At 33.3% G+C, this 26,497-nt stretch overlaps 3 protein-coding genes across 3 annotated transcripts in view; 1 reads left to right on the top strand and 2 right to left on the bottom strand.

Moving 5' to 3' along the window:
- LOC149422160 (uncharacterized) overlaps nt 1-7,264 on the top strand; it is a 454,957-nt gene extending 447,693 nt beyond the window's left edge. The window contains exons 21-24 of the mRNA XM_089633120.1: nt 49-141; nt 832-1,019; nt 3,225-3,383; nt 4,544-7,264. Of these exons, the coding sequence (XP_089489246.1) occupies nt 49-141; nt 832-1,019; nt 3,225-3,383; nt 4,544-4,630 (527 nt within the window). The 3' untranslated portion in view covers nt 4,631-7,264. The remainder of the gene's footprint in view (nt 1-48; nt 142-831; nt 1,020-3,224; nt 3,384-4,543) is intronic.
- A 6,236-nt stretch (nt 7,265-13,500) lies between these two features.
- On the bottom strand, nt 13,501-20,201 carry LOC149422159 (peritrophin-1-like). Its single transcript, XM_089633634.1, has 3 exons — nt 19,364-20,201; nt 14,288-14,481; nt 13,501-13,650 (listed from the first exon to the last, which is right to left on the bottom strand). Exons 1-3 carry the CDS (start codon nt 19,368-19,370, stop codon nt 13,528-13,530), a joined length of 324 nt encoding a protein of 107 aa, XP_089489760.1. The 5' UTR covers nt 19,371-20,201; the 3' UTR covers nt 13,501-13,527.
- A 134-nt stretch (nt 20,202-20,335) lies between these two features.
- LOC149422158 (peritrophin-1-like) lies at nt 20,336-23,569 on the bottom strand. Its single transcript, XM_089633633.1, has 3 exons — nt 23,521-23,569; nt 21,747-21,943; nt 20,336-20,699 (listed from the first exon to the last, which is right to left on the bottom strand). The coding sequence occupies exons 1-3, from the start codon at nt 23,525-23,527 to the stop codon at nt 20,529-20,531; spliced, it is 375 nt and encodes a 124-aa protein (XP_089489759.1). The 5' UTR covers nt 23,528-23,569; the 3' UTR covers nt 20,336-20,528.
- Nucleotides 23,570-26,497: the final 2,928 nt, after the last annotated feature.

Genomic DNA, 26,497 nt, shown 5'->3' with positions numbered 1-26,497 from the left:
TTCTTCTTCTGGAGTTAAGATGAGATACTCATTTTATTTTAATTTCAGGTCTATATCTCCTGGACTGCGGAGATAGATTATGGTTGTGGCAGGGCTGGTGGCCGCAGCATGAGGACTCTGAGAGCATCGAAACTGGCTCTGGTAAGTCATTTTTATATTTAATCAAACTATTAATTCATCTAAGCATCTGTCAAACATTAGAACAAAAGAAATACACATTTCATATGAAGAATTATTCATTCGAAAAATAATTTTGGTACCCACTTTATCACTTTTCTGATGTTATTGAAGTAGTTACAATTTTGAAAATTAAAAGTTCACTGAACATTAATAATGGCATTACTCTGGAATATTTCACATTACATACGCGTGCACCAACAACCGAAATTAGTTTGTTTTATAAGCAAATTTATATTAAATTGAGAGACTTTTGCTTTAAGACAGTGATGGTTATTAAATTTTTTTTTCTTCATTTATCTTATTGTAATCCAGAAATTCAGCAAAACGTACATATATTAAATTTTTCAACAACACACAGAATCGTCAACATGACAAAATTAGATTATTAGATGACGTTAAATAAATGAATCAAGGAAGATGGAATAAATTAATAAAATCAGTAAGGCAACGCGCTCGGTTTCACTGAATTGAGTCCAGTGGACATACTCTAGTGAGTCGATCATATAAGTATTTCATTTGTACACACTTATTGAATGGCTTTCCTTTTTTTATGAGGTGCTACAATTTCTATTCGATTAGTACGAAGAATATAACGTGTCTTGTATTTTTATAATGTCATTGTTAATCACCTATGTATTTGCTCTCTCCCAGGCACGCTTCGGTGGCAGGTCTGTCGCCGCGCCGCCATGGAGACGGTGCTGGAATACTGGAAGCTGTCGCGGCCCTCGCTGACAACGCCGCGCGCCTTCCTGGCCGTGGCCGGACTGGAGCCGCTGCCCTTCACCAACATGTTCGACGACTGGCGAGACCGGGATGACGTAACCGAACTCAACATCGCCGTGAGTTCATCTTCATCATTTTATTGCTTGATATTGATGTTTATATGAATTTTAAATGTGTATTAACCTCTCAGAAAAGGACTTTTATTTACTTTGTGTTCCTTTGCGAACTGTCAAAACGCGAAAATTTTTGTGTTATTCACGAGTTTTGTTAAAAGCTTCATAACTCACGTTTTGGGAAACGTAGCCTCATTCTAAAAAATGTTTTGGAAAGATTATGAAATTCACTATCGTATTGTTTTGTTATACGTAAATATTTGCGTGTCTAAATATACATTTTCTCAAAAAAATCAAAAATATGTAAAAATCACTGACCATTATTTCAAAGCTGTGAAAAATGTACTTTTTTCTGAGTATCATAAAGAAATAACACTTTATTAATTGAAGAAATATAATTAAAAACTATTAGTCACCTCAAAATATTAACCGTCCAAACTAAAATATTTTTAATAAATTATTTAAAAACGCAATAAATTATGAACGAACAAGATGACAGATTCAATCGACTCAGATAATGCACCTCTACATTCCATAGATATTCTTATATATATTCTACAAATAAATTTTATTTGATTGTTTTGTGTTATTTCACAATTAATTAATTAAAATAATATATAGTATATTTGCGGCACGTTCCAGAGTGGAAGATACTACCAGTATCGCCCTGGTGTAAGACCACCATTCAGAATTGAAACGTTGCTCCAAATGGCTTTAGCCGTGTTTAGTGACTAGATCTGAATAGCCAGGTACTTCCCCACCTTCCTCTTTCCCTTCTTCACCACTTACCTTGAAGCCTCACAACATCCCCCAATTGGGGATGCCATAGTCTCACTGGCTCCAGACGGGATCAGTTGGGACTCTTGTGAGGTATTCACTATAAAAAAAAAAAAAAAAGTATATAATACATGGATAATTATATTTAGTTTTATATATTTTTATAAATTATAGTTTTAATATTCTCCTGACGAAGGAAGGGTGCTTCCGAAACCGGTAGAGCGCAATTAAAATTAAAGTGGTCTAAAACAAATTTATATCTTTTATTGTGATATTATATTTATTGAAAGTAGAGAGAAGTCGAGCAACGCTGGGTACATGTCATCTAGTCTATAATATATAAAAATTCAGCCCACATATGTTTGTGCTTGCACAACTCAAAAAGTTTTTTAACAGTAACATTGTGGTATACAGTAGTGAATGGTGGAAGAAGTTGGAGATGCCCGAAGAAGACATTAGCAATAGCGACGCATTGCGGGGTCTACTAGTATTTTATAATGGTCATTTTATCGGACTAAATATTAAGGCAATGCACCTCGTAATATATGCAACATTGTGAATCGGGTGAAATCACACACTCCTTATGCAGATAGCGATAAGGTTGAAATTCTGGCATAATACCAGCCGCCTGTTTTGAAATAAGCAAGAATCATCTTAATGCAGTAAAGGTCGACCATTCATTTATGTTATTTAATTTTTTTCACTTATCTTTACTTTTCTATTAATCGAAATATGTAACACCAAAACATATATTTTTAAATTTAAGTATGTTTATTTGTTAAGTCTCTAACTTTTATTCACAGTTGTAAAAATGTACGTCGGTAGTTTTAAGTCAGTAGTTATAAGTCTTGGTCGTAAGTCACTAGTTACAAGGCTTAGATGTAAGTCACTATAATATTTCTTAGTAATCAAATTTTCAAACACATTATTTTACATTACTTCGCCTCAAGCGCAAATAAGTATTGGGAAAGAAAAGCCCACTGCATGGTTGTTGTACGTGTGTGATCAAACAATAATTTTGATTTAAAAATGAATTCACAATTCCGTCGAATGTTCACGTCAAATGATTTAAAACATGGTTTATTCTTCAAATATGATTTTAGATTTTCACGGCCAAAAGTATTTTTGTTATTTGTTTTTGGGGTGTTATGCCATGTTGCGCTAACTCCTTCTTTCTGACACATCTGCCCTGATGATGGACACTGTAACGTTGTCCCATACGTTGGCTAAAGAAGGAGTTAGCGCAACACGGCATAACACCCCAAAAACAAAAAACAAAAATGATTTATTCTTGTTCTATTGACATATGTTGAAATATGTGAAAAAATATAACGAAGATTTTAAAATGATTTGCTAAGCATGAAAATATCTTGTATGGTTAGGGAGTTTTATTTAGTAATTTGTGAAGCTAATGTTTTGTTTGTCTCCCAGTATGGGCACAAGGTGGGCGAGGGCGAGTTGAGCGTGTCCGTGGAGCTGTGCCGCCTGTCGCGCACGAGCTTCCCTCTGGCTGTACTGCGACAGCGCCCGCTGCCGGAAGCCGTGGACCCGGCGCACATCGAGAGGTACCTCATCCCAGACGAGTTCCAGGTACTTACTGCACTTATTTTTATTATTTCATTCTTGTTTTTTTAATTACATGGATGGTTTAGATACCGTCTTATATCACGCACCTATCAAATAGATACGTAATTACAACTCCGGTGAACTATATTCAATGGACAGGGTCCTGTTAGTGTTTGAGTGTTGAGGTAAGTTTACAAGAGCTTTGGAGATCCAAGTTATAAAATAAATTATGGCCACTTTGTTTTTGTTTCTCTCCGGTTGATGATCATTGCCGATTTCAAATACACATGTGTGTGTTTTGCAGGCAGTTTTTGTTGTTGTTAACCCTTTAGGCCCACAGGCATATTGACTGTTACATTTCTTAAATATGCTGTCAGAAAGTTGGAGAATTTGTGTGTATTTCCGCTTCTCAATAAAATCCAAATAAATGGGTTGTTTCTGAATGTATCCGAAAACTAAATACTGTTTTTGAAAGGTTCTGAAATACGCATTTCAAATTTTATTATTAGATATTAACATCATTTTTTAAATACATCAATTTTGAAATGAAACATCAAAAGTTTTAAAAATTGCTCACTTTACGTTTTTTCATCGAAACACTGAACTAAAATTACCCACAAGTAAAAAGAAACTCATATTTCATTAGAAAATGTATTATAAACATTACTGCCACCTCACTTTTGTGTTGTTTCATACAAAAATAATTAATAGAAATTTCATGAAGATTGATAAATTTTTCTCAAATTGCAGTCAGAACTTTTAGTTTCATAGAGGTGTACATTTTAATTATTCTGTGGTTAACTTCTATATTTTAATGTAAAGACTGGTATTTTTTCTTTCTAACCCTGTTTAGTTTATATTTCTAACTATTTCTAAGATAAAATACCATATGAGCTTTTCCCAAAAGCAAACAAATTAGCCTGAGGAGTTACATAATCAAAATATGTACTACCTTCTCTATAAGTTATGAGCGCCTTAAAATATCCAAAATAATATAACACGCTTTCAGCCTAACCAATTATGGTGTTTTAAATATTACACAAGTTGTGTTAAATTTAAAACATGTTTATTAGTAAGGCTGTTATTATATAAACCAAGTATATCAATTGAATTGCTTGAACCCCATATATATATATGTTGATCCAAAATTGCAACAACTAATTTGTTATTTATCACAATTCCAGGAGACATTTAACATGACAAAGGAAGAGTTCTACGAGCTCCCGGCGTGGAAGCAAGCCAACACGAAGAAAGAGCTCGGTCTCTTCTGACCCCGCCCAATCGAAGACTTGGCGACTCCTGACCTTGACTGCAACCATTACTTGATCACACCCGACTCTGACTGCATTCATGTGTCTCACATTGACTGCGCATCCACCCAACCATCCCAAAATGTTGCCGTTAACTTTAGCCAGCAAGCCAAATTCAAAAACACAACTCGTTCCAAAAGTTTGAATTTTAGAAACGTGGGAAGCGCAGATTTAAGACATTTTGAAGCGGACGACAACCCAAATTTAAGACATGATGTTGATAAAGCTGAGTTCAGACGTATGGATGACGCCGGTAAAGCAGATTTCCGGTGTTTTAAAAGTCTTAACGATGTTTCTAGCGAAGACACCGATGTGTGTATTGCTCGAGACAAGCGAGATGTGATTGTTTGTGCCAGGAAAGTGGGTCATTACTGCTTTGTGAAGAGCATTGCTAACTTTATTAGTGTAAATAATAATAAGAGCCATATCAACCACGGATATCTTGACGAGTCTTTTATGAGTGACCAGCGCAGGAGTATGTCTCCATCTTGCTCTTGCTGCATGCAATAATCATCTCTTATAATTATTCTAACTGCCAAACGTTATTAATATTAATCTATCTACGTTTGCCCTTTTTTATCTGACATTTTGAAATATTGTATTTATGTGAATATTATATAGAGTATTGTTATTACTATGATCAATCCGATTAACTTAAATACGGCAACGGTTGTGTGTTTTATGTTGTTTATTTTTGTTTTTCATATTGTTTATCGAAACGGCTATTTAAAAAATTCTGAATCAAGTGACATCTGTTGACAGAAATCTTTGTTGAAATCCTAAGAATTATCTAAATGCTATCTCGGTTCCATTTTTGTCTTGAAATTAAAGTACCTACTATTGTGAATAGTGAAACTGTTAATATTTCGTTTCGTGAATATTGTGAATAAAAAACATTGAAAACAAATAATTTTATTGCATTATAATTTAAGGTTTTCTTTAAAATAATGTATTGCATGTTGTATACATATTTATTCATTGTAAATTTCTCAATAAATACTTGTTTTAATTTTAAAATTTAAGTAAATCAGTTGTGTTTCAGTCATTATTATTTTTTCAGTGGTCAATTGTTTAGGTTTTAAATATAAGTCCAGTGTGCTGGCCATACTGTTGCTGTGTTTAATAATATTTACCGTGTTTTCTGAAACTTAGCGTAAGTTTGTATGTTCATTGGTTTTTTGATAAAAGAATTAATTAATAATAAATCATAATAATGTTCTCTAAACATAACGCCTTGTTTTTATATGTTGACAATCTGTGAAAAATCATTTTCTATGTTGGAATAATTGAACAAAAGGAAAAAAAAATAATGTTACATACTGGCATACGTTTTGTTACGTTTTTACTTGTGGGAAAAATTAAATTATTGTCATTCTTATTTAGCTTCTGTACGCACAAAGTGTTAACCTTCGAAGCACTGAAATCTTAAAATATGTCTAATGGCCGAAAACTTACAGCGGTAAATTATAAGTTTACATTATTACATATTTAAATAGTTGTATAATCATTACCTAATAATTCGTTTTTGAATCTTATAGCCTTTGGAAAGGAATGCATATTATATTCATGCCATCACATATAACTCAGTAAATTATCAAATAACTAATCATTAATTTTAGAGTCAAATTCACTAAAATTAGAACATCTTAGATTAACCTTATAGTAACTGAAAACCTTTAGTGTTACTAAGGGTTTTATTCATAAGTTCATGAGATTACCGATACACATAAACAGTTACAGTTCTGACCCATTTTGCCTAATTCTAAAGTAAAAACAATATATTATGTCAAGCCTGCTATAATTTGCCAATCATCTTTTGAGATTTAATGAAATTTAAAATGAGTACCTACCTAATGTAGTAAAGATCTCTTTATAAAATATTTTTATATGTATCTTTTTAAATCTAACTTTTTTCGAGATTTGAAACTAAACCATATCGGTCTCGATTGTGTTTTAGAGATAAAACATTGTTTGGTTTAATTGTTATAAATTGAAATTCTTAGCTTTGCACAATATTCTAAAACCCCTAGAGGTATAACAATGCGATGACTTAATTATTATTTTAGTAAAGAAAACTTAATCTTTTGTGTTTTAAATTAACTTATGACTATTTTCTACAAAACATGTAAATTAACTCGGTGTCAAAAGTTGCACAGTTAAAAAAAGTGTGTTAATTTTTTGAACTAATATATTGTTACGTAGTATTAAAACTAACCTTCGTGACTTTTTCTATTCATATTATCAAAACATTATTATTGATTCCTCTGATGACTTTATTATATTATTCAATTTAACCCTTTGAAACTTGTACACCATTAAATGGTGTATATGCCGTGCCACAAATGTCACGTGTGCAGTCAAAGGGTTAAACGTAATCCTTCCTAATTTTCATACATTATGTTTTCCATTTAATTAGATATCTTAAAGTAATACATATAATTATTATGAAAAACTTTATGTTGTGCTTGTAATTATAATTATTGTGACTGATTTGTACTTTCAATTTTTGTTTGCAATTTTTTAAGGATTGTTAATTTGTTTCCAAAATATTGTATAATGTAATGGAACGTACGTGAATAAAATGGATTTTTTAAAGTTGTATTTTTCTTATTTTCTTTAATAACCTGTATTGGATATTCCGCATGTGATGTTTTAGATGAAAACAGTTTTTATCTGTAATGTATGAATATTCATATTAAATAGCTGCTTATTTCAACTGAAATTTGATTTCTCAATAAACATAATAAAAAAAAACACAGCAGGATTTAATAATATGGTTTCATGATAACTCAACACACCTTTAAAAAGTGATATAAAATCATTAAAAGCGATGAAAAAACTAACCTACGTAACCTATTTAATCTGGTTTTGGTTTCCTCACTTTTCACAACTTTATATCACTTTTAAAGGTGTGTTGAATAGTAAATTTGATGAGTTATCTGTTCACCGCACTATATAACATGTGTATAAAAAAAAATATCCCCATGTTACAGTACACCACTACACAAGCATGAATTGCTTTAAAATTATGCTACTCTATTTTCCTATGTAAAAATAATTAAGGGTGTAACAAGACGTACCCAACAGACTTTAACCCATAATAGAATAAAGAAGAAAACCAGATGTGCTTTCCATACAAATTTGAATGGAAACAAATGTTCCATTTAACCCAATGGCCCAACACTCTGTCCTACTTACACTCGACTGATATCGTAGATCTCCATCCTAATTGAATTTCATAAGCACAGTTTTGTATTGGAAATTTAAGCTCCGATTGGGCAAATATTTGCTCCACATGGCATTTATTGTGTTCTTTTTTATTGTATGTGTACTGGACGAGTTGTCAGGGAAATCGAAGATGAGGATGTTGTTGCCACAACCGTCTTCGTTTTCTATTTTCCCTTCGCTCGAACAGCGCTCAGCGAGGTGCTCCCTCCAGCTCATATTATGACATGACATGTGCGGGGAACTGGGTGAGGTTTATATTTACGCAGAGCTTCAATACTCGAGCCTCGTTTATCCCGATTCCCCTCACTAGGAGTAGGGCGGACCAATGGGTGCCCGCTCCAGGATGGCCCGCCCGACGGACCAATGAGAAGTGGCTCCATTGTACTCCAAAGTGACTAAATAATCTAGGATTAGTTTTTCGAGAGTTCGACCCAACGTATTACAATATAAATAATACAGATAGATAGACTGGACTCTCTTTAGCATAATAAGTGATTAAAGAATAATGTAAGTTTAGTTTTTAGAAAGATATTTAAGATTCCCATGATATTTGTCGGGCCGCTTTTGTACTACTTGTATCTTTGTTTTCTTAATTAATAAAAATGCTAGATAGAAGTGGTTAGGGTCGAGTGAAAGAGAACGAGTAATAGAACAGTTCTAGGGGTTCTGACCGGGCGCAGCTGGTGCCTTAATATTTGGTGGCTCACAGAGCAATTCCTCAAAAATATATAAATGTGGGTAACTTACCTATTTATAGAGAAGATCAATTCTTCAACCCTTTTATTACATACTCCACATTTATTATTACGTCAATCATTTAAAAAAAATATTATAATTATGTGAAGAGATGAAGTTTGTTATTTTTTTAATATAAGAATAGAGAAACCAGAATAATTCTATATAACAGATCTGATAATAACACAAAAAGTGAAAAAAAAAACACATAAACAAAAGGTTACTTTTTAACTGTAAAACAAACAAAAAACTAATAATGTCAATGTAAAATAGGTTCCCTAACCAAAGGGATGTATTACATTTTATTGACTCATGATTGCATTTTAGAAGAGAAATATTATTACTATCTTGTTCAAACAGTAGGTCAAGAATACTTACATTGCTGCAGCACTTTCTTTGGAAATCTTTGGACACCCTCGATTCTCTTCGTGTCATCTTCAAGCCGAACGCCGCCCGTTCAGGGAAAATTTTTTCGATACATTTTGTGTGATATGACGGTTTAGCGATGTATGGTAGGAGCTTCATACAAAATGACCATTCGATGCGTTTATCCATATCGACTCGAATGGTATGTGCCTCGGTTCGTAGCCGTCATGCGGGAAGCAAAGCTTGTGTCCGCAATAGATTATTCCCAACCAAATTAATATATTTAATAGATTTTTTTTTTTTTTACATATTTATAAAGATTGTGTGTAATTTTATAATTAAATTTTTTTATTATAAGCTGTAAAATGTTCTTCAATTTTGTTGGCGGTTCAGCGCACGAGTTAACGTTAGCGCGAGCCGCACCTGGTCCTGACCTCCGCTAAGTAAATCGTAGCGGACGTCACAAGTGATCCTGAGCCTGTTTTGAGTAAAACATGAACCCTTTTAAAACAAAATTTTTGTTACCACTATTAATAGATGTATTTTTTTTTTTTTTTTATTTATTTTAATTTTTTTTTATTTTTATTTTTTTTTTGTATTTAAAATACTTTTTTTTTTGGTTTGACTGAGGATTTAACCTTCCTCCCTAGGGACTGACTAAAATGAGTGAACCCCGCTATCACTGCCAAATCCTAATTAAATGGTACCCAGATTTATTTCTTATATGAACAAATGTAAATTTTTATAATGTCGTCCACTTTCAGTGAAGTGCGTGTGTGTGCGTGAGTTCCACCGAAAGTTGGGAGTGCATTGGCGAGTTTCAACTCGATCGGATGTCGGGAAGTGAGTTAATTTACACTTCCAAGATTCTATTTCATTCAATCAAGTAAACATAATAGGAATTCAACTATATGTACTTAAAAACGTAAATATCATTTTTCTATCCGGTGCCTTTAAATTAAAAACAAAAAAATGTATTTTCAACACATATCGCCATCGGCATTGGTTACAGCATAAATATTATTTTCATTATCTACATTTAAAAAATCGTATTAGAAAAAAAATTACATTATAATTGGCGTGCAAATTGTTTATAATGGCCTTGGAGGTAATGTCATTAAATAGATTACAAAATCGATAAAAAAAATAGTCTACTTTTTTTTAATTACGTCAATCAGTGAAATTAATTGATTTCATAATGCGATAAAATTTTTACTTATTTTAATATATTATTATAAAATGATTCCGTGCGGTTCTATTACAAATATTGTGCTTTGATTGATAATGTGATTAAAGCAATCAGAAATCACGTTTTATAAAATCGCCGGTCATTGAAAATAAGACAAGATTAATACGACTTAGTCCATCCGCTCACGAGGCAACTGTAACTAAACTGAAACTGGTTGCCAACTGCCGAGTGCCGGTGGCCGGTTGCAAACTGGTTGGCAATCGAGTTTTTTTCCCGGAGCAACTCAAGTTAACGATTTCACAAATTATCTAAGCTTGTTTAACCATAGAGTGAAGAAGAACACTCCTACTGTCTTCTGTCACTATCATAAAATATATCATTAAAAATGTCTGCAGAATGAAGTGTTGATGACGATGACTATAGTCGTAAATAGACTAGAATTTTTCAACCTCCCGAACAAATTTAATGTTTTCCTGCTCGGACATATCGTAATCTGACAGCTCTTGAGGCATAGACAAATTGCAAATTTCTTTTACTGACATATCTATGGGCAACTGGCAACTGAAAAAGCGCAGGCGGAGTTGCGAGTGACTGGTTGAAAACTGTTTTTTGGTAAGGGCCCGTTCCCACTTCCGTTTTAAAAACGAAGGCGGGTCCCGTTTTAAAAACGGATGCCCTAGTGGCTGTAGTGAATGTATGGAGCTGTTCGCACTTGTCCGACACGATTTGAAAACGGATCCGACATTTTTTGTCGGATGGCTCGCCAGCGCAGCGCGTCCGTTTTCAAATCGTGTCGGAACACGCTCACTCATAGTGTTGTATAAAGCTGTTCACACTTATTGTCTAGTCGTTCCGACAGAGTCCCCGCCACACCCCCACCCCTCCCCGCCCGCTCCCAGTCGCAAAGAAGCAGGCACGCTGCGTGCTTGTATTTGGTTATTTTGTTAAGTAAATAAATCAAAACTACAATAATGGATAACGAAATAAATCCCGAAAATTTAATACCACTGGTCGAAGAAAGAGTATAGTAATATTTTATTTTTAACTAAATAAAAACAAAACACTTGGTGTACACAACTTTTGTGAATCAAGATTTATATTTTAATTTTTTAAAGTTTACTTTTTTTTTTAATTTTAAAGCTTTAATGAGATACACGATGCACGGAAGAGCGTATTAGTTTAATAAACAAATAATAAAAAAATATTTGAGTATTGTTTTCTTACTTTAAAATATCGATAGCCTTTCTTCAGGACAGATGCACTCTCTCAATTTTGTATTTTGATATGTTAAGCTCTCTGAAACTCATTCCAGTAGATGGTTAAAGGAAGTGATAGACATTCTCTTAAGCCATTAAGCGCCCTTGAGGTGATTTTCTCGCGGTGAAAACGGCGCTATATAAATAATCCAATCATTATTATTCAAAAATAATTAAAGAACTTTAGTTCATCACTTCTCAACTCACCAATTAACACTTGGAAAATTCCCACAGAAAATCATTCAGCTATGACAGAGGGTGTACCCAAAATTTTCTTTTCACTTTTTTCCTTCTTTTTAATAAGTACCACATGACAATAAGAGCTTCATCGTCGTCCATTGCGCACCATTACTGAAAAATGAGCAAATAACATGTTTTGGTTGAATCGACAATTATTTTTTTTCGTAGAGTATGGTCCGTTTTTAAAACGGAAGTGTGAACAGAGCCATTGGCCATCCGTTTTTAAAACGGGACCCGCCTCCGATTTGAAAACGGAAGTGGGAACGGGCCCTAAGTTGCCCGTGTGCGGACCGCCATTGAAATACGCAGGATAACAACTTGAGTTGCCAACTGGTTTTTATTTCAGTTGCCCCGTGAGCGGATGAACTTAAGCACAATAATTTTAAATTAATTATAAAGTGAAAGTGATTGATCATGTCAATTATGCTATCTTCAATCCTACTAAAAAAGAAATACCAAAATCAGTATCTGTCATTACTAGAAATACCTTCTATCCCACCAAGTGCGGTCTATGAAGGTTAATAATCTTTAACTGGCGATTCCAAAGCAATTTTTTTTAGTAGAAATGTCGATGTAATTTTGCTGACAGGTGACATGTTTTTCAACAAACAAACATTTTTCAACCACATATCAAGACTGGATACCTCCGCTCCGTCTTGTTCCAGCGTCTAGGAGGACCGTACAGATGAGACGGAGGTGATATACGCCCTCTACTTACAAATATATATGTACATGGTGTCCGTAAAACTAGTGGTACTAGCGGGGAAACTGATTAATCTATATCACGTTTCTTAGCATTTTTTGTTTAACTTTTTAGCTTTGGCTTACGAGTATGTAATAAGGTATTCCAGTAAATTAAAAAAAATAATAATGAAATTCACCCTCAAACTAACACGTGACGTCATACGTACCTTGGTTTTGTCGGTTAACAGTAAGGTCAATCTCACTTAGGTAGGTATGATCTCAATAAATCCAAATTTTAATATTTCACAATATTTCCAAAAAAAAGAATTCTTTAGAAATAATTTGTATACCACAATGGTAACCCGTGCACAAAATTGTCCGCATTCTAATGCACGCGGCCTACCGACCCGTGACGTAGGGGCATAAAATCTGTCAGAACCGCCGACTAATCGATAAACCAATTAATAAATAAATGATTAATTAATTCCACACATAATTATTTATAATATAACTTATAAATTCAGAATCAACGATTGTTAATCTATAATCTATATGAATATTTATTTTAAAAGACATAATATTTTTCAATCAAATTCCTTATTCTGATTTTTTTGGTCACATTTGATCGGTACGTGGTTATTATCATCTGTTTATTGTCTTTTAAAATGCGTCGGAGCGTAATCTGGCAAGAATAGTTTTGGAACCCAAAAGTTTCAGAAAAAATAAAAAATAATATTAATAAAAGGAAATTTCAGTTCGATTTTTTTTCTTCAAAGCTTTTCACGCTAAAGCGTTACTTTGCTACGATTTACGACGGGTATATTATCAGTTTAGTAAAGTGTTGTGGGGAGCTGTTTTAAAGTTTCGCCGGGAATTCTAAAAAGAATTGTGCTCTATAGGAATCATTTTGAGCAGGTGGTACCTACACGTTTTTTTAAATATTGTCCCAAAATCCGCAAAGTTGTTGCAACCTTTTCGAATCTTAAATAGTTACGAAAAAACTGTTTCACATTATTTTACTCACCAGTAAAGGTAAAAACCTATATGTTTGAATAAAGAACAAGTTCGTGTTTTTGTTTTTATTAATTAATGTATAGAATCAATAGAAGTGAGGTTCCATTTTAAGGTACAAGTTATGCAGCTTTAGCTACATTAGAGTATTATAGAGTGGCTTCAGTTGTTAGTTCCTCAACAGTAGTGGTTACCTCTTCAGTTGTGGGTTCGGGCGTTGTGGTGGGGGCAAGACAATTGCTTCCGTCCACGTTCACTGGGTAGTCGCACACCTGCAAACGAAGACCGTTGATATGAGAAACTGACTAAACGTAATATGAGACCTTAGATAATAGAAATAAAGGAGATGCCGATACGACCAAACTGTAAGGACTGTCAAAGCGGCGGAGCAAGTAAAAATTAGATATAGATTTTATTTGCAGTAGTATAGATGCACGATGTTGGCCACCTCTTTGTACACGCAGTTTCATAATAATGATGGTTCATGGACCTTATCTCTTGATTCTATTATTCATGGGATGATCTATATCTGTCCGTGATTAGGTCATGTTGGTTGGTTCCAAACACAACCTTGGGAAACTCTTCATAAAGGTGGAGCCGTCATCCGGGTTGGGTTGGGTGGGGTTAAGTTAGTTTAGGTTGGACCCCCGAATGTTGGGTTAAACCACAGCCCCCGAAAGAGCTGTCCATGTAAGCGAAACAGTCTTCTGGGTTAAGCTTGGTTAGGTCGGTCTCGGTTAGGTTAGATTGAATAAGGTTGGGTTAGGTTGGTTGTCTTTCCCCGGAAACAGTCCATAATCACGGACTTCTTGCTACAGCCTGTAGCAAATGTAGAAGGTGAAGCAGTTGCCAGGGTTGAGTTAGGTAAGGTTGGGTTAGGAAAGGTTAAGTTAGGTTAGGTTGTCTTACCCCGATGAGAGGGTTGAACCACAGTCCTGGGAAGCAGTCCATTAGCACGGGTAACTCATTGTAGCAAGTGTAGAAGGTGGAGCAGTCGGCAGGGTTGGGCAGAGTGGGCGCTCCGCCCTCACTGGGAGGGGGAGGGCACACCGGCAGCGCCACTGTCAAACTCAGCACGCAAACAAACAGGAACACGAATACAACTAGGAACAAAAAGATTTTCTCAAGTTTGTTTTTTTTTATACAACAAGTTTTTTGACATTATTTGATAATGTGGGCGGCTTTGCCCGTGCTGATCACTGATAATTCCCGGGTAGGATTTGGCCTGCTCCACAAATGCTCCCTCGTCATTCACAAAACATTTGATTATTCCACTTCACTGTCTTATAACCATAACCAATAAGCTAAATTCTTTGGCAGAGCGGTTAGCTTTTTTGCTCCGACCACGAGAATAGGAAATTGAAATATTTATTTTATAAAAATAATTCTTATTGTATTGTAACTCTATTTTGGATTTCTGGACATGTTGGCATCTCGAATAACGATGTTGCGGTTTCCTTGGCAAACCTTGGAGCGTCCAACCCAACTGTTACCCTCATGCACCGGATTCCGCCACCTGGAATTTTTCTCCCCTCAAAGATAGATCCCTCAATGTTTGGGCAGGGAGCTTTATATACTTTATAGAAATACTATTCATTATTATATTATATTATTTATTCGTGTATATTCGTTCAAGAAAGTATCAGATATCCGTACCAGATATTTGTTATACCTTTCGAATAAAATAAAAATTTCAGTTTTGTTAGATATTTTGTCCTCAAGTCCAAATTTAAATTTTGTGTGAAAAGGGTTGTGCAGCCGTTCCACTTAATAAGATTTCCTTAAACCCCCAACCCCTATTGAAAATTCAAATTCAAAAAAATATTTATTTCATAAAAATACGGAGTACAAAGGGTATAGCTTATTGGTTACATCATATTTCTTCCAGCTAACCCAACAAATACACATTATATTACATAACCCAAAAAGGTTTTTTTTCTCCCCTTAAAGCAGAATTTCGCACACTTGACATTCATAATATGAGAATCATTACTGTCTGACTGTCTCCATCTGATTTCGAACAACTAAGCGCCGCACAGTGGGCTGAAAATCGCCTTTCATAGACATAGAGACTTGAATTTTCAAGGGTATTTTTTTTGGCTAGAAATGGATTCTGCTGATCATTAATATGCTATAAAATTTTGTATGAAGGAATTGCGTGTACAAATGAAGGAGTCATCATTTTTTTTCTTATAGATTAAAATAGACTATATTAAATAAAGTAATACTTATAGACTAAAAGCTCAAATCTCAAAGCTAAAGATCAAAACTCAAAGCTTAAGCACATAGCTCAAAAACAAAGTTTAAAGCTCAAAGATCATCTCTCAAAAATCCAAACTCAAAGCCAAAGATTTGTATAAAAGTGAAATAACTAGGTAGGTACATAATATCAAAGACCCATTATTATCATATCCCAATATATCTGAGTAGGCCCCCTGTTATATACAAAAAACACTATAAAATAATTTGTGTCAAAGGCAGGTGTTATATTTACAAATTTTTATAAAAATATTATTCTGTTGAATTAGGTACTTTGAAAGATAAAGAAAACATTAAGTTTTTATTAAAAACTATAATTTTATTGTAGAACTAAAATGTATTGATGTCTCGCTCTGTGAAAACTTATTTTTTCAAATACTCGTACGCAGATATTTCTCTTTTGCACAGATTTACACTTTTTGACTTATTTTTAAATAAAGATGACTTCTCACAAATGAATTGGAGTTTCTAATGATTCATCATGGCTAACAAACAGTTAATTGAATTTGCATTTAAAGATTATCATATAATATTAAGCAGATTGATTATTCACCTAAAAATATCCCACGAAGAAAAAAGTTTTTGTGAAAATGATCCTAAAGGTTAATTTAATTTATTTGAATATTTTATAAAACCATTAATTCTCAATATTTCTTTAAAATTTTTATTTTTATTATTTTCTTGAAATGTAATATGGGCATAATATTTCACACTTACTTGGCTGACTGATTAAGGCTATTGAATTATAAAGTGGATGTTAAAAAAGTTAGAGACGCCTGAGGAAGATATGGCACAATCAAGTAAATCAAACAATTATGTGTTGTAACTTTAGGCGTATGTGAATGATATTAGTTGAAAGGGAATGATAGTAGAAGGAGAAGTCACCCGCGAAAGACATGACATAGGTAATAATTTGTGGTAAAGCGAGGCGCATATATACACATAAGTCTGATGTAAGGGAAATAGATAAGAATAAGAAAGGTACGTTTAGATTGCTTGGGCATAGAGAGCGGATGAAAGAAGATAGAGTGTGGTGAGATTATATGACGTAGACATATCACGATGAATTGAATGAAATACCTAAAAACTAAAAAAATAATTGAACCGTTTCAATTACTGACAATATTATTATTTCCACCTTGAAACTACACCCAGTTTTACTCCAAACCATTAATAACCACGAGCAACACCGGGTTCTCTTCAGCTATTCATGTACAGAAGATTGTCTGTGGCGGTCGGCGTTTGTTTGATTTTTATAAAAATCTATAGTTTTATCCCGAGATTCATGAAATTTTGAGTACTTGTCCTTCGAAACAAGAGGAATTTTACAGTTGAGGGTTGTTTTTGTAAAGCCCGAGAAACGTCGGGGAGTTCTGCTACTTCCATAAAGTTAAATACATTTAGCGTACACTGAAGAACTGACAGATAACAACGAAACAAAATGCGCTAAAAGTAAACCAATATTAATTATTTTTATTTCACTGTGCATTTTTAATATTTTCCATGTATAATTTTTACATTTAACTTTTCTTAATGTATTATCCCGTTAAAATGCAATTAAGCAGTTTGTTAACAGGATATGTACATGTTCAATTACAATGTAAATATGTGTACATAATATTTAACTTCCGATTTTATTGTCCGGGTTAAATAGGATAAACTAAACCCTTCCACACACTTTTCCACAAATGATCATCTAGTCAATCAACATTATGTAAGTGCATTATATAAGCAAAATAAATACAAAACAATACAAGAACAACACGTCAACTCACCAGAGATCAAATGGGAAAATAATTCACCGACTCCAGATATTTTCATATCAGAGCGTTCGGCTCGGTAGAACTTCTAACAGGGCCTATAAATCCTACTGATCCCTCAACATAAATATTTAAAAAATCTTTTGTTATCCTACATGTATTCAAAATGACCGACTTTTGCATCTTTATATTTAAATTTTTTGATAGATCTAATACGCCTAAATTTTTAATGAGAGAGTTAGGTATAATGCCAGCAGCCGAAATAACGAATGGTTATATTTTTATAGTCTGAGAATGCCAAATTCTTTTTATTTCATTTCCTAAATCTGTGTATTTTCTTATTTTTTCATTAACAGATTTTTGAATATTACAGGAATTTGGAATAGCGACATCAATGATATAAGTTATTTTTTTTAATTAGGATTTAAGTAGGATTACGAAAGATTTTTTAAATATTTACATTGAGTGATCAGTAGGACTTATAGGTCAAATTAGAAGTTCTACCGAGCCGAATGCTCTGATATGAAAATATCTGGAGTCGGTGAATTATTTTCCCATTTGATCTCTGGTGAGTTGACGTGTTGTTCTTGTATTGTTTTGTATTTATTATGCTTATATAATGCACTTGCATAATGTGGATTGACTAGATCAGGTGTGGCGAACCTAGGGCACGCGTGCCCGAGGTGGCACATTTGATCATTTGGATGGCACACTAACGATTTCCAAGTACAATTTTTTTTTTAAATTTTTAAGTTTAAAAAATATATTTTTTTGATTTGACCAGTTGTTTCAAAAATATCTGAACAATCGTTCATATTCTTCTTTTCTTTTCAAATGTAACAGTCATTCTGTTGATTTTTTTCAAACCAGAATTGGGTTGTTTCAACTCAAATTTAACTTACGTTACATTTGAAAATTTCATTCAATGTTCCCCGCCATTGATTGTTTCAACAGCAAAAATCTCATTGATAAATAACTAATATGTACATTTATTGATTATGACTTTATTTTTATGAAACTATTGTAATTTTTAAGCTTATGAATAAAAATTTTAAAAAAACTTTTCTTTTTTTTTATTTATTTGGTTAATTTTTTTTACAGCTTGGGCACGCCACACAATCTAGAAATAATATTTGAGGATTTTTGGCACGCGGGCCCAAAAAGGTTCGCCACACCTGGACTAGGTGATCATTTGTGGAAAAGTGTGTGGAAGGGTATAGTTTTTCCTATGGGGAAGATTTAACCCTGACATAAAATCGGAAAAGATAAAAAAAATATATTGATAATATTGTTGTTACTTATAAGATATTGAGAATATTATTATTATTGGCACACATAGTCTAAAATAACACTTAATCAATATGCTAATAAATAACAACTATGTATTGATAGTAATGATTAGTATAAAGTATTTAACTTATGAGCTATCTTTTCAGCATAAATCTGAATCTATTTGGAAATTTATAATTTTTTTACGTTACTTGGCAATATGTTGAACATTTTGGACACGTTATATTCCAGGGTTCGCTGTTCATATTTATTGCTATATTTTGGAATTTTTCAAGCATGTATTCATTCTCTGTAATCATTGAACTTTTAACAGTTCCTTTAAAAGTTTAAAAATAATAACATCTTATGTAGGGGCATCGAGTGAGAGAGAGAGATTCTTTGTCAGGATAATAATAAACATTAACAAATTTAAGAATAGATAAACTATATAAATTTATTTATTCTTAATTATTCTTACCACTATAATAACAAAATATTACATATTGCTCAAAAAATAAAATATATGTTTTTTTTTTACAAAAACCATGAAATGGTCAAACCAAAATCTGTATTTTTTGAATTTGTGTTTATTATGGATCAAATATTGTTTTAGCGTCTTTTAATCCTTCTTTAACCAAAAATTCCATCTTCAAGAAAATATGAAAGTTATGATTTATTGCATGAAAAATGATCTTACCTTTCATTGTAATAGATAATTTCACTAGGAAAACACAGATAAACCGACGACTAAACAAATTACTGCTGTTGTGCCGTTCAGGCACATCTTATATACATTGTCTTGCAGTTTTAATCTCTGCTAAAATTCACCCGAAATATAGATTTGAGATTATGCACAATATTCCAAGATATTTAAATGAAAAGTAATTACTAACAAGATACTATTACTGATTAGCCGTGAAATAATTAATCACTTACTACAGGTGTGACCTCTAAAATTCTAAATATTGGAATAAAGTTGGAGTATGTAGGTCCGTATCAGAACAAAGTACCACAAGATTTTATCTCATTTATTAGGTTTTTCATAAAAATAATTGCATTCTTTACTTTCCAATTATTGTAGTACGTCACTGATAAAATAATATGGGTACCGTGTGGATTCATCATCATCATCACCATCATCATCGTCATCATCATCATCATCATCATCATCATCATCATCATCATCATCATCATCATCATCATCATCATCATCATCATCATCATCATCATCATCATCATCATCATCATCATCATCATCATCATCATCATCATCATCATCATCATCATCATCATCATCATCATCATCATCATCATCATCATCATCATCATCATCATCATCATCATCATCATCATCATCATCATCATCATCATCATCATCATCATCATCATCATCATCATCATCATCATCATCATCATCATCATCGTCGTAGTCATCATCACCATCATCATAATCATCATCTTCCTAATTATAAAACATATTTTTATGTTTATTTCTACATATATACAAGTAGGTACTTATGCAAATTGATAAATGTGTGCAAAAAAATAAATCTGCTGTAAGGTTGAATAACTTCAAATATTCACTTCATCGGGGGTGCCACAGTCTCACCGAATTTATACAATGCAACTCTTGTGTGGTGTCAGAATAAAATAAAATTAAACACCGATCTAAAGCGCCCTCTACACGAACCCGTTATAAGCGGAACTGTTTATTTGTTTTATTTATAAAAAGGTGTGGGAGTGTAAGGATTTCTTAATAAATATTAATTTTATTTATTTTTTGTTGAAAATGACTCGGTTATGTTGGCTGGAAATACTTCTAGTATGCTTATTTAATTAGAAGCGGTAGTTTTTCCTCATTTCTAGTCTATTCTAGTCGTCGTTTCTTCAATTGGCTCATATGTTGTTAGGATCTCTTCTGTCGTTGTAATTTCTTCAATTGGCTCAGTTGTTTCTTGGATCTCTTCTGTCGTCGTCTGCTCTCCAGGTGGCACACAAACTCCCTCTTCAATGTTCTCGGGATAATCGCATACCTTTATAAAAACAAAACAATGAAATAAAAATAAAAATCAAGTCGATATTTATACACAACCTTTTTACCTTGTAATTATTGTTACGCGTGGTACCTGTTTCGCCTTACGATTGATAATTTCTTCAGAAGGCGGAACAACTGACACGCTTAATAATAATTAAGAAGCAGAACTTTATTGTAAATGAACTATTTCCATAAATTGACCAATAATATTATTGAATATAATATGAAAGAAAAAAATAAACTGGAGTTGTACAAATTAAACTTGATAACAATAAACAAATGACGATAAAGTAAAATTTGGGTAAACCATCAATAAAAAAATAAAAAAAAACGTATTCCAAAGGCAAACCATCAAGAGAAAAAATAATTTCACATAGATTTTTCAAACTAACTAAGATGTCAAAACCATTTAGATTTGAAAAGTGAAAAGATCTATATCTGAAAAAATACTTAAATTCCGGATGCTATGGTTTTACTGGTTCAGGACAGTGCGGTAATTAAATACAAAAACTGAAGGACCTGGCTAATATATTAATAAAAAAGGATGCCTGTGGACGGCAGATAACTATTTTACCGGTTGAAGACTGTGAAATGTTGGCACTGCCACCATCTAGAGAGATGCGGTGCGGAGCGTCACTCCGTGACAAGCCTCAGACCAGCTAACGTTGCATTATTATTTGTGTTGTTTTCTTAGTTAATAGTTTCGGGATCAATAAACGCGCAAGTAAGTACAGAGTAATTTTATTTGTAACAAAACCCCTTCTTTTTCAGGCAAATTTTAGATTATGGGGAGTTGGAAATAATTCCACATAGGAAGAAATGCGCCGTTGTTCTTGGCTCTCGACGCATCGCAGAACCGCGAGGAGTGGAAGAGACTTGTTCACAACGAAATTAGAGTGAGGGTCACGATCCTCAGTAATGAGAAACCGACATAAAAAAGAAGATGAACTAGGCGACTACCAACAGAAGCGGTGAAACATAGGAGATGCAGAGAGTACATATAGCTGATGATCTTCTAACAAATAATAATCATGGTTGAACTTACTCCCTCGGCCGGGTTGTACCAGAGGCCACCCGGGCAGGACTGGATGATGGGGTCTAATTCCTCACACTTCCAGAAGGTGGAGCAGTCGTCAATATTGGGGAACTGGATGACGTCACCGCCATCTTCCGGCTCAGGGCAGACGGGGATGTTAGCCGCGGCCATCGCGAGCACCGCCAACACGAGGAATACTGTCAAGCCTGGAGCAAAACTCAAATTAACGAAATAATAATGAACTCTCTATTGAAATGTTTAAGAATTAACTGTGATTAAAACTCGACCGCAAGCTAAAGAAGGTATTCAAGCACACATCTCTTGCCATGTGTAGAAAGGGCGTGATTTATTATTCGTAGCTCGCGTTCGTTGGTGGCTTGCCACGTTGTATAGCCTCCAGCGACGCCTGGGAACAGACCATTTGTTTTTGGTGGAAACTGTAAGTAGCATTACAAGAAACAGTATCGTAATTTACGAAACGACACATGGCAGAAGGTAAATACAGAGTTAACTGGAAAACCTTTGACGCGGCAAACAAATAATGATAGCAGAACCGACAAAAAGCGTGGGTGGTTTTAAATTTTCGTGACATAGCTGAAAGCATAAGAGTTTTGATGTGGGAAAATTAGTAACAACCATGAAACCAAAAAATGGTTGAAAGGGTAATCAAATATTCAAGACATGGCTGTATTCAAGAGGAAACGTGAATCTTAAATTATTTTAGGTTTAAAATACCAAAAGAAACAACAAATGACTGAAAGGGCAATCAAATATTCAGGACATGGCTGTATTCAAGAGGAAACGTGAATCTTAAATTATTTTAGGTTTAAAATACCAAAAGATACAACAAATAGCTGAAAGGGCAATCAAATATTCAAGAAATGGCTGTATTCAAGAGGAAACGTGAATCTTAAATCATTTTAGGTTTAAAATACCAAAAGAAACAACAAACGGCTGAAAGAAAGACCAATATGTTCAAAATGTAACAGAATTAGAGAAGAATATTAGGTAGATCTATACAGAGTAGTAGATTAAGGTGGCACGGCGAGGAGTCATAAAATTTAATGTTAAAAATATAAAAAAAATTACATTATAAAAATGCACATTAATATTTTGGTGTTGAAGTGGGGGGTAAACAAAAGGGAAGGGGTAATTAAGGGGTTTACTGGAGAAACAAAGATGAATTTATTTGGTTAATCAATAAAATAAAATTATTATTTTATTATTTCAATGCTTCTACGTGTAGATATCTGAATTTTAGATGGAGGAAGGACACTATTAAAACCGGTTCAAAACAAATTTATGCGTTTAAATCGTAAACCACATAGTAAATGCATTTTATGAATATTTATTTACATAAAAAAAAAAACAAATGGTTGAGAGGGCAAACGGAAATTATTCTCGGCACACTTAATGTAGGAAACTTTGGTTCACAATAGTGAACCAAAAAAAAATTGATAGGAAGGGTTAAAAACAAAAGAAGACAATAGGTATGTTTTGTCCCTGACGAAGTCAAAACTTTTATAAAAGTGATATCGTTATTGTTTTATATAAAGTAATTATAACACTCTGTACACGTATAAATATTACAATGGCATGTTTAGCTGTATAAATAGAACATTAATTTAGTGACACTAAAAAGATTGAGGTGATATAATATATTGCCTCAAAAATACATTTATTTTACGGTTTCCCAAAATGAGAGATTTGAAAACATTGATATCACTGGTAAATTTAAACAAAATAATTAGTGAGTAGTGTTAATATAAGTGAAATAACGCACCCTTCATAGTTATTTAGTAGAAGTCAACAAACTGATTGATGAAGGACTTCATTCGTAAATCTGTTTATATACTTAATAATTATCTGAATTACAGATAATTGTTATTGACGGGGCTTCAACCGGTGATGGTATCTACTTGTTGGAATCATTCACATGTAGCAGGTGTACACGGTGTTTGCAAGTGTATTGCGTTTTATGACAAAGTGTGCTTTTCATTTCTTTGATGCAAATACTGCACAAGAGTCCCAACTGCTCCAAACCGTCTGGAGCCAGTGAGACTATAGCATACCCAATTGGGGTATGTTGTGATACTGAAGGTGGTGGTGGGGAGAAGAATGAGACGAGGAAGAGGAAGGTGGGGGAGTTCCTGACTATTGATATCAGATCACCTAACACGGCTAAAGCCATTTCAAGCAACCTTCAAATTCTGAATGGTGGTCTTACACCAGGGCGATACTGAGAGTATCTTCCACTCGCGTACCTTAAGTATTATATATCCATTTTTTTATGTCGTGTATGGCTTTGCACGGGGTTATGTATGGTTTGGATTGGAGTAAATTTAAGGTAGTCCTCTTGTTTACCGACAGGGTGAAAAGTTCTCATTTTTACCGCCAGTGGTCAAAGCAGCGCTACTGCACCCAGGTCGGTGAACCTAGTGAAGTTCCCATTTTTTATTTTATTTTTTTATTACTTGCAATTGCAAAGTTTGTAGGTATTTGTAGGTATAAAGTACAATATAAGTAAATATTAAATTTTTCTCCTCACTAGGGTTTCCTGTTCTGAGGCGGCCTTTAGTTTTTAAACTCTTGTATGTAGTTTCAAGTTGTCTTTACATCGTCTTCATAATGTTTGTAAGTTGAATATCACTTTGTTCTCTCAGCCATGTTTTTACTTTTGTTTTAAATATATTTTTTTCCGTTATTTTTTTTGTTTGATTTGATAGAGCATTGTATAATTTTGTAGCATATAATTTAATATTTCTCTGTCCAACAGATGTATTCAAACTGGGAGAAACCAGTATATTTTGGCTTATTACTCTTTTTTAGTATTTATTTTGGGCAGTTGGTATTTATATTTACTAGCTGCTAGGCCCTGCGGGCGGCACTAAGTTGGGCTTCGCCCAGTTTAAGTGATGCTAACAACAGTTAAATTTAATAGGTAGATATGACCTAATGGTCATTCACAGAGAGAGGGTGAGTATATATTGTAAATAGATTATTACAATAAAGCGCCCCTGAGGTGATATCTCACAAAAGCGGCGCTATACAAATTGTCCAATAAATATAATGTTTACATTTTATTGCGTACATATTCGTTGATATACAACGGAAATAGATTAAATAATGAAATCTTATCAAACTTTATTTTATTAAAACACAAATAACTTTGTTTCCATCACTTTATTATATACAACCACTACATTAATAATATAAATCTGTTTACATTATACATGTATAATAAATTATTATAATACGCTTGCGAGCCGAAGCCTGACCCAAACCACAAATCATAGGAACGAACCAATCCATGATTCGTTTTTATAAGATAGCGTTCGAACAGGACATATTTCATTATTTTTTAATTATTTAAATTGTTGTTCGACACATTACAAATTAGTACAAGATAGTACAAGATATCTTGTATTTTGGAAAGGTTTACAAATACATTTGAGAAAGGTATACAAAGAGTTTTTTGGTTTTTTAAAGAGTAACTAAACACTTTCACTGTTTTAGATATTTCATTCAAAAGCACAATTTCTATTTTCATATTATACTGTGCTAGAACATCCGATCTGCCGTGTGGTACATTGAACAAGTAGTGGTTAAGGCGACGGCTGAAGTTTTCAGTCCAGTATAAGCCATTGCATTCCAAGATGAATTTTTTATACAAATCTACAGTTTGATTCTGAGATTGTTCAAATTTAGCACACTTGGCCTTCAAAACAAGAGGGCGGTCACGGTTTGTATCTGATTTCGAAAAACTCTTCGTAAATCCCGGGAAACGCTGAGAACTTCTGCTAGTCAATTTATAAGCTGAAAATCTTTGTGAAAAAGGTGATCTCTTGCGTCCGTCGTGAAAATTGTAGGTACTGTATTTTCTGTCTAGAATTTTTAAATCAGTGCACAACTTTACAGCACTTTTACCAAATGATTTTGTTGCAAAATGTGGAAAATTAATTCAAATTCAGGTAGGAAAACGTTGAAAAAATTTGGCTTGTAGCATCAAGTGTGATAAAACATGGCAAGTTTTACATCAATTTTGAATAATTCGGGGCAGGTTGGCCAGTGCAAGAAGTACGACAGTTTTCAGAATTTCAAGGCCATTTCGGAGATATTATAAACTTTTTAAATTTTCTTTTACCCACCCGTTGAAAGTTGAAATCAATTGTTTTTTTTCTTCCATTTAGGTATCTTAATCTATTTTATCGTTTTGCAATATTTTGTGCAAGCGTTTCTCCTGTATCTTGTATGGATTAATCTACCAGACGCTCTTTATCTGTATCCAGTATCGCTTCACTGTTTCCTGTTATGGAGGATGTCGCAAGAATAATCCATATCTTAATACATACTCACGATATAAATCAAATGTAGGTACGTGATATTTCTGGCAAATTTTCAAAATAAAACAAAAACAAAAGTAATTTCTTCTTTAAAAATTGCATAATCACTCCGTGGCGTCATTTACATTAAATAAAAATAATATACTTTGTAAACATCACTATTTAATCAAAATAATCGGCATGTTACTAAGCCAATGGTTTCTTCGTTAGGGTAACATAAATGCTTATTTTTTTATTATTTTTTTTGGTAAACTAATGTTTTTAAGACAAGATTTTTTATGCATAGCACAAAGGGTAACAATTATTTTACAAGCAATAATTATTCGCCTGAAACACTCATCCTACCCTCTATCGGTTTCAGTCTTTAACAATGTTTTTTAATTTGAATGTCCTATTTAAATATGCAATAAACAGTCA

The sequence above is a fragment of the Hesperophylax consimilis genome, chromosome 7, assembly GCF_061612785.1.
Source record: "Hesperophylax consimilis isolate HC1 chromosome 7, BYU_Hcon_1.0, whole genome shotgun sequence".
Taxonomy (NCBI): domain Eukaryota; kingdom Metazoa; phylum Arthropoda; class Insecta; order Trichoptera; family Limnephilidae; genus Hesperophylax; species Hesperophylax consimilis.
The sequence above is the reverse complement of the archived record's forward strand: the minus strand, read 5'-3'. Positions and strand labels throughout refer to the sequence as shown.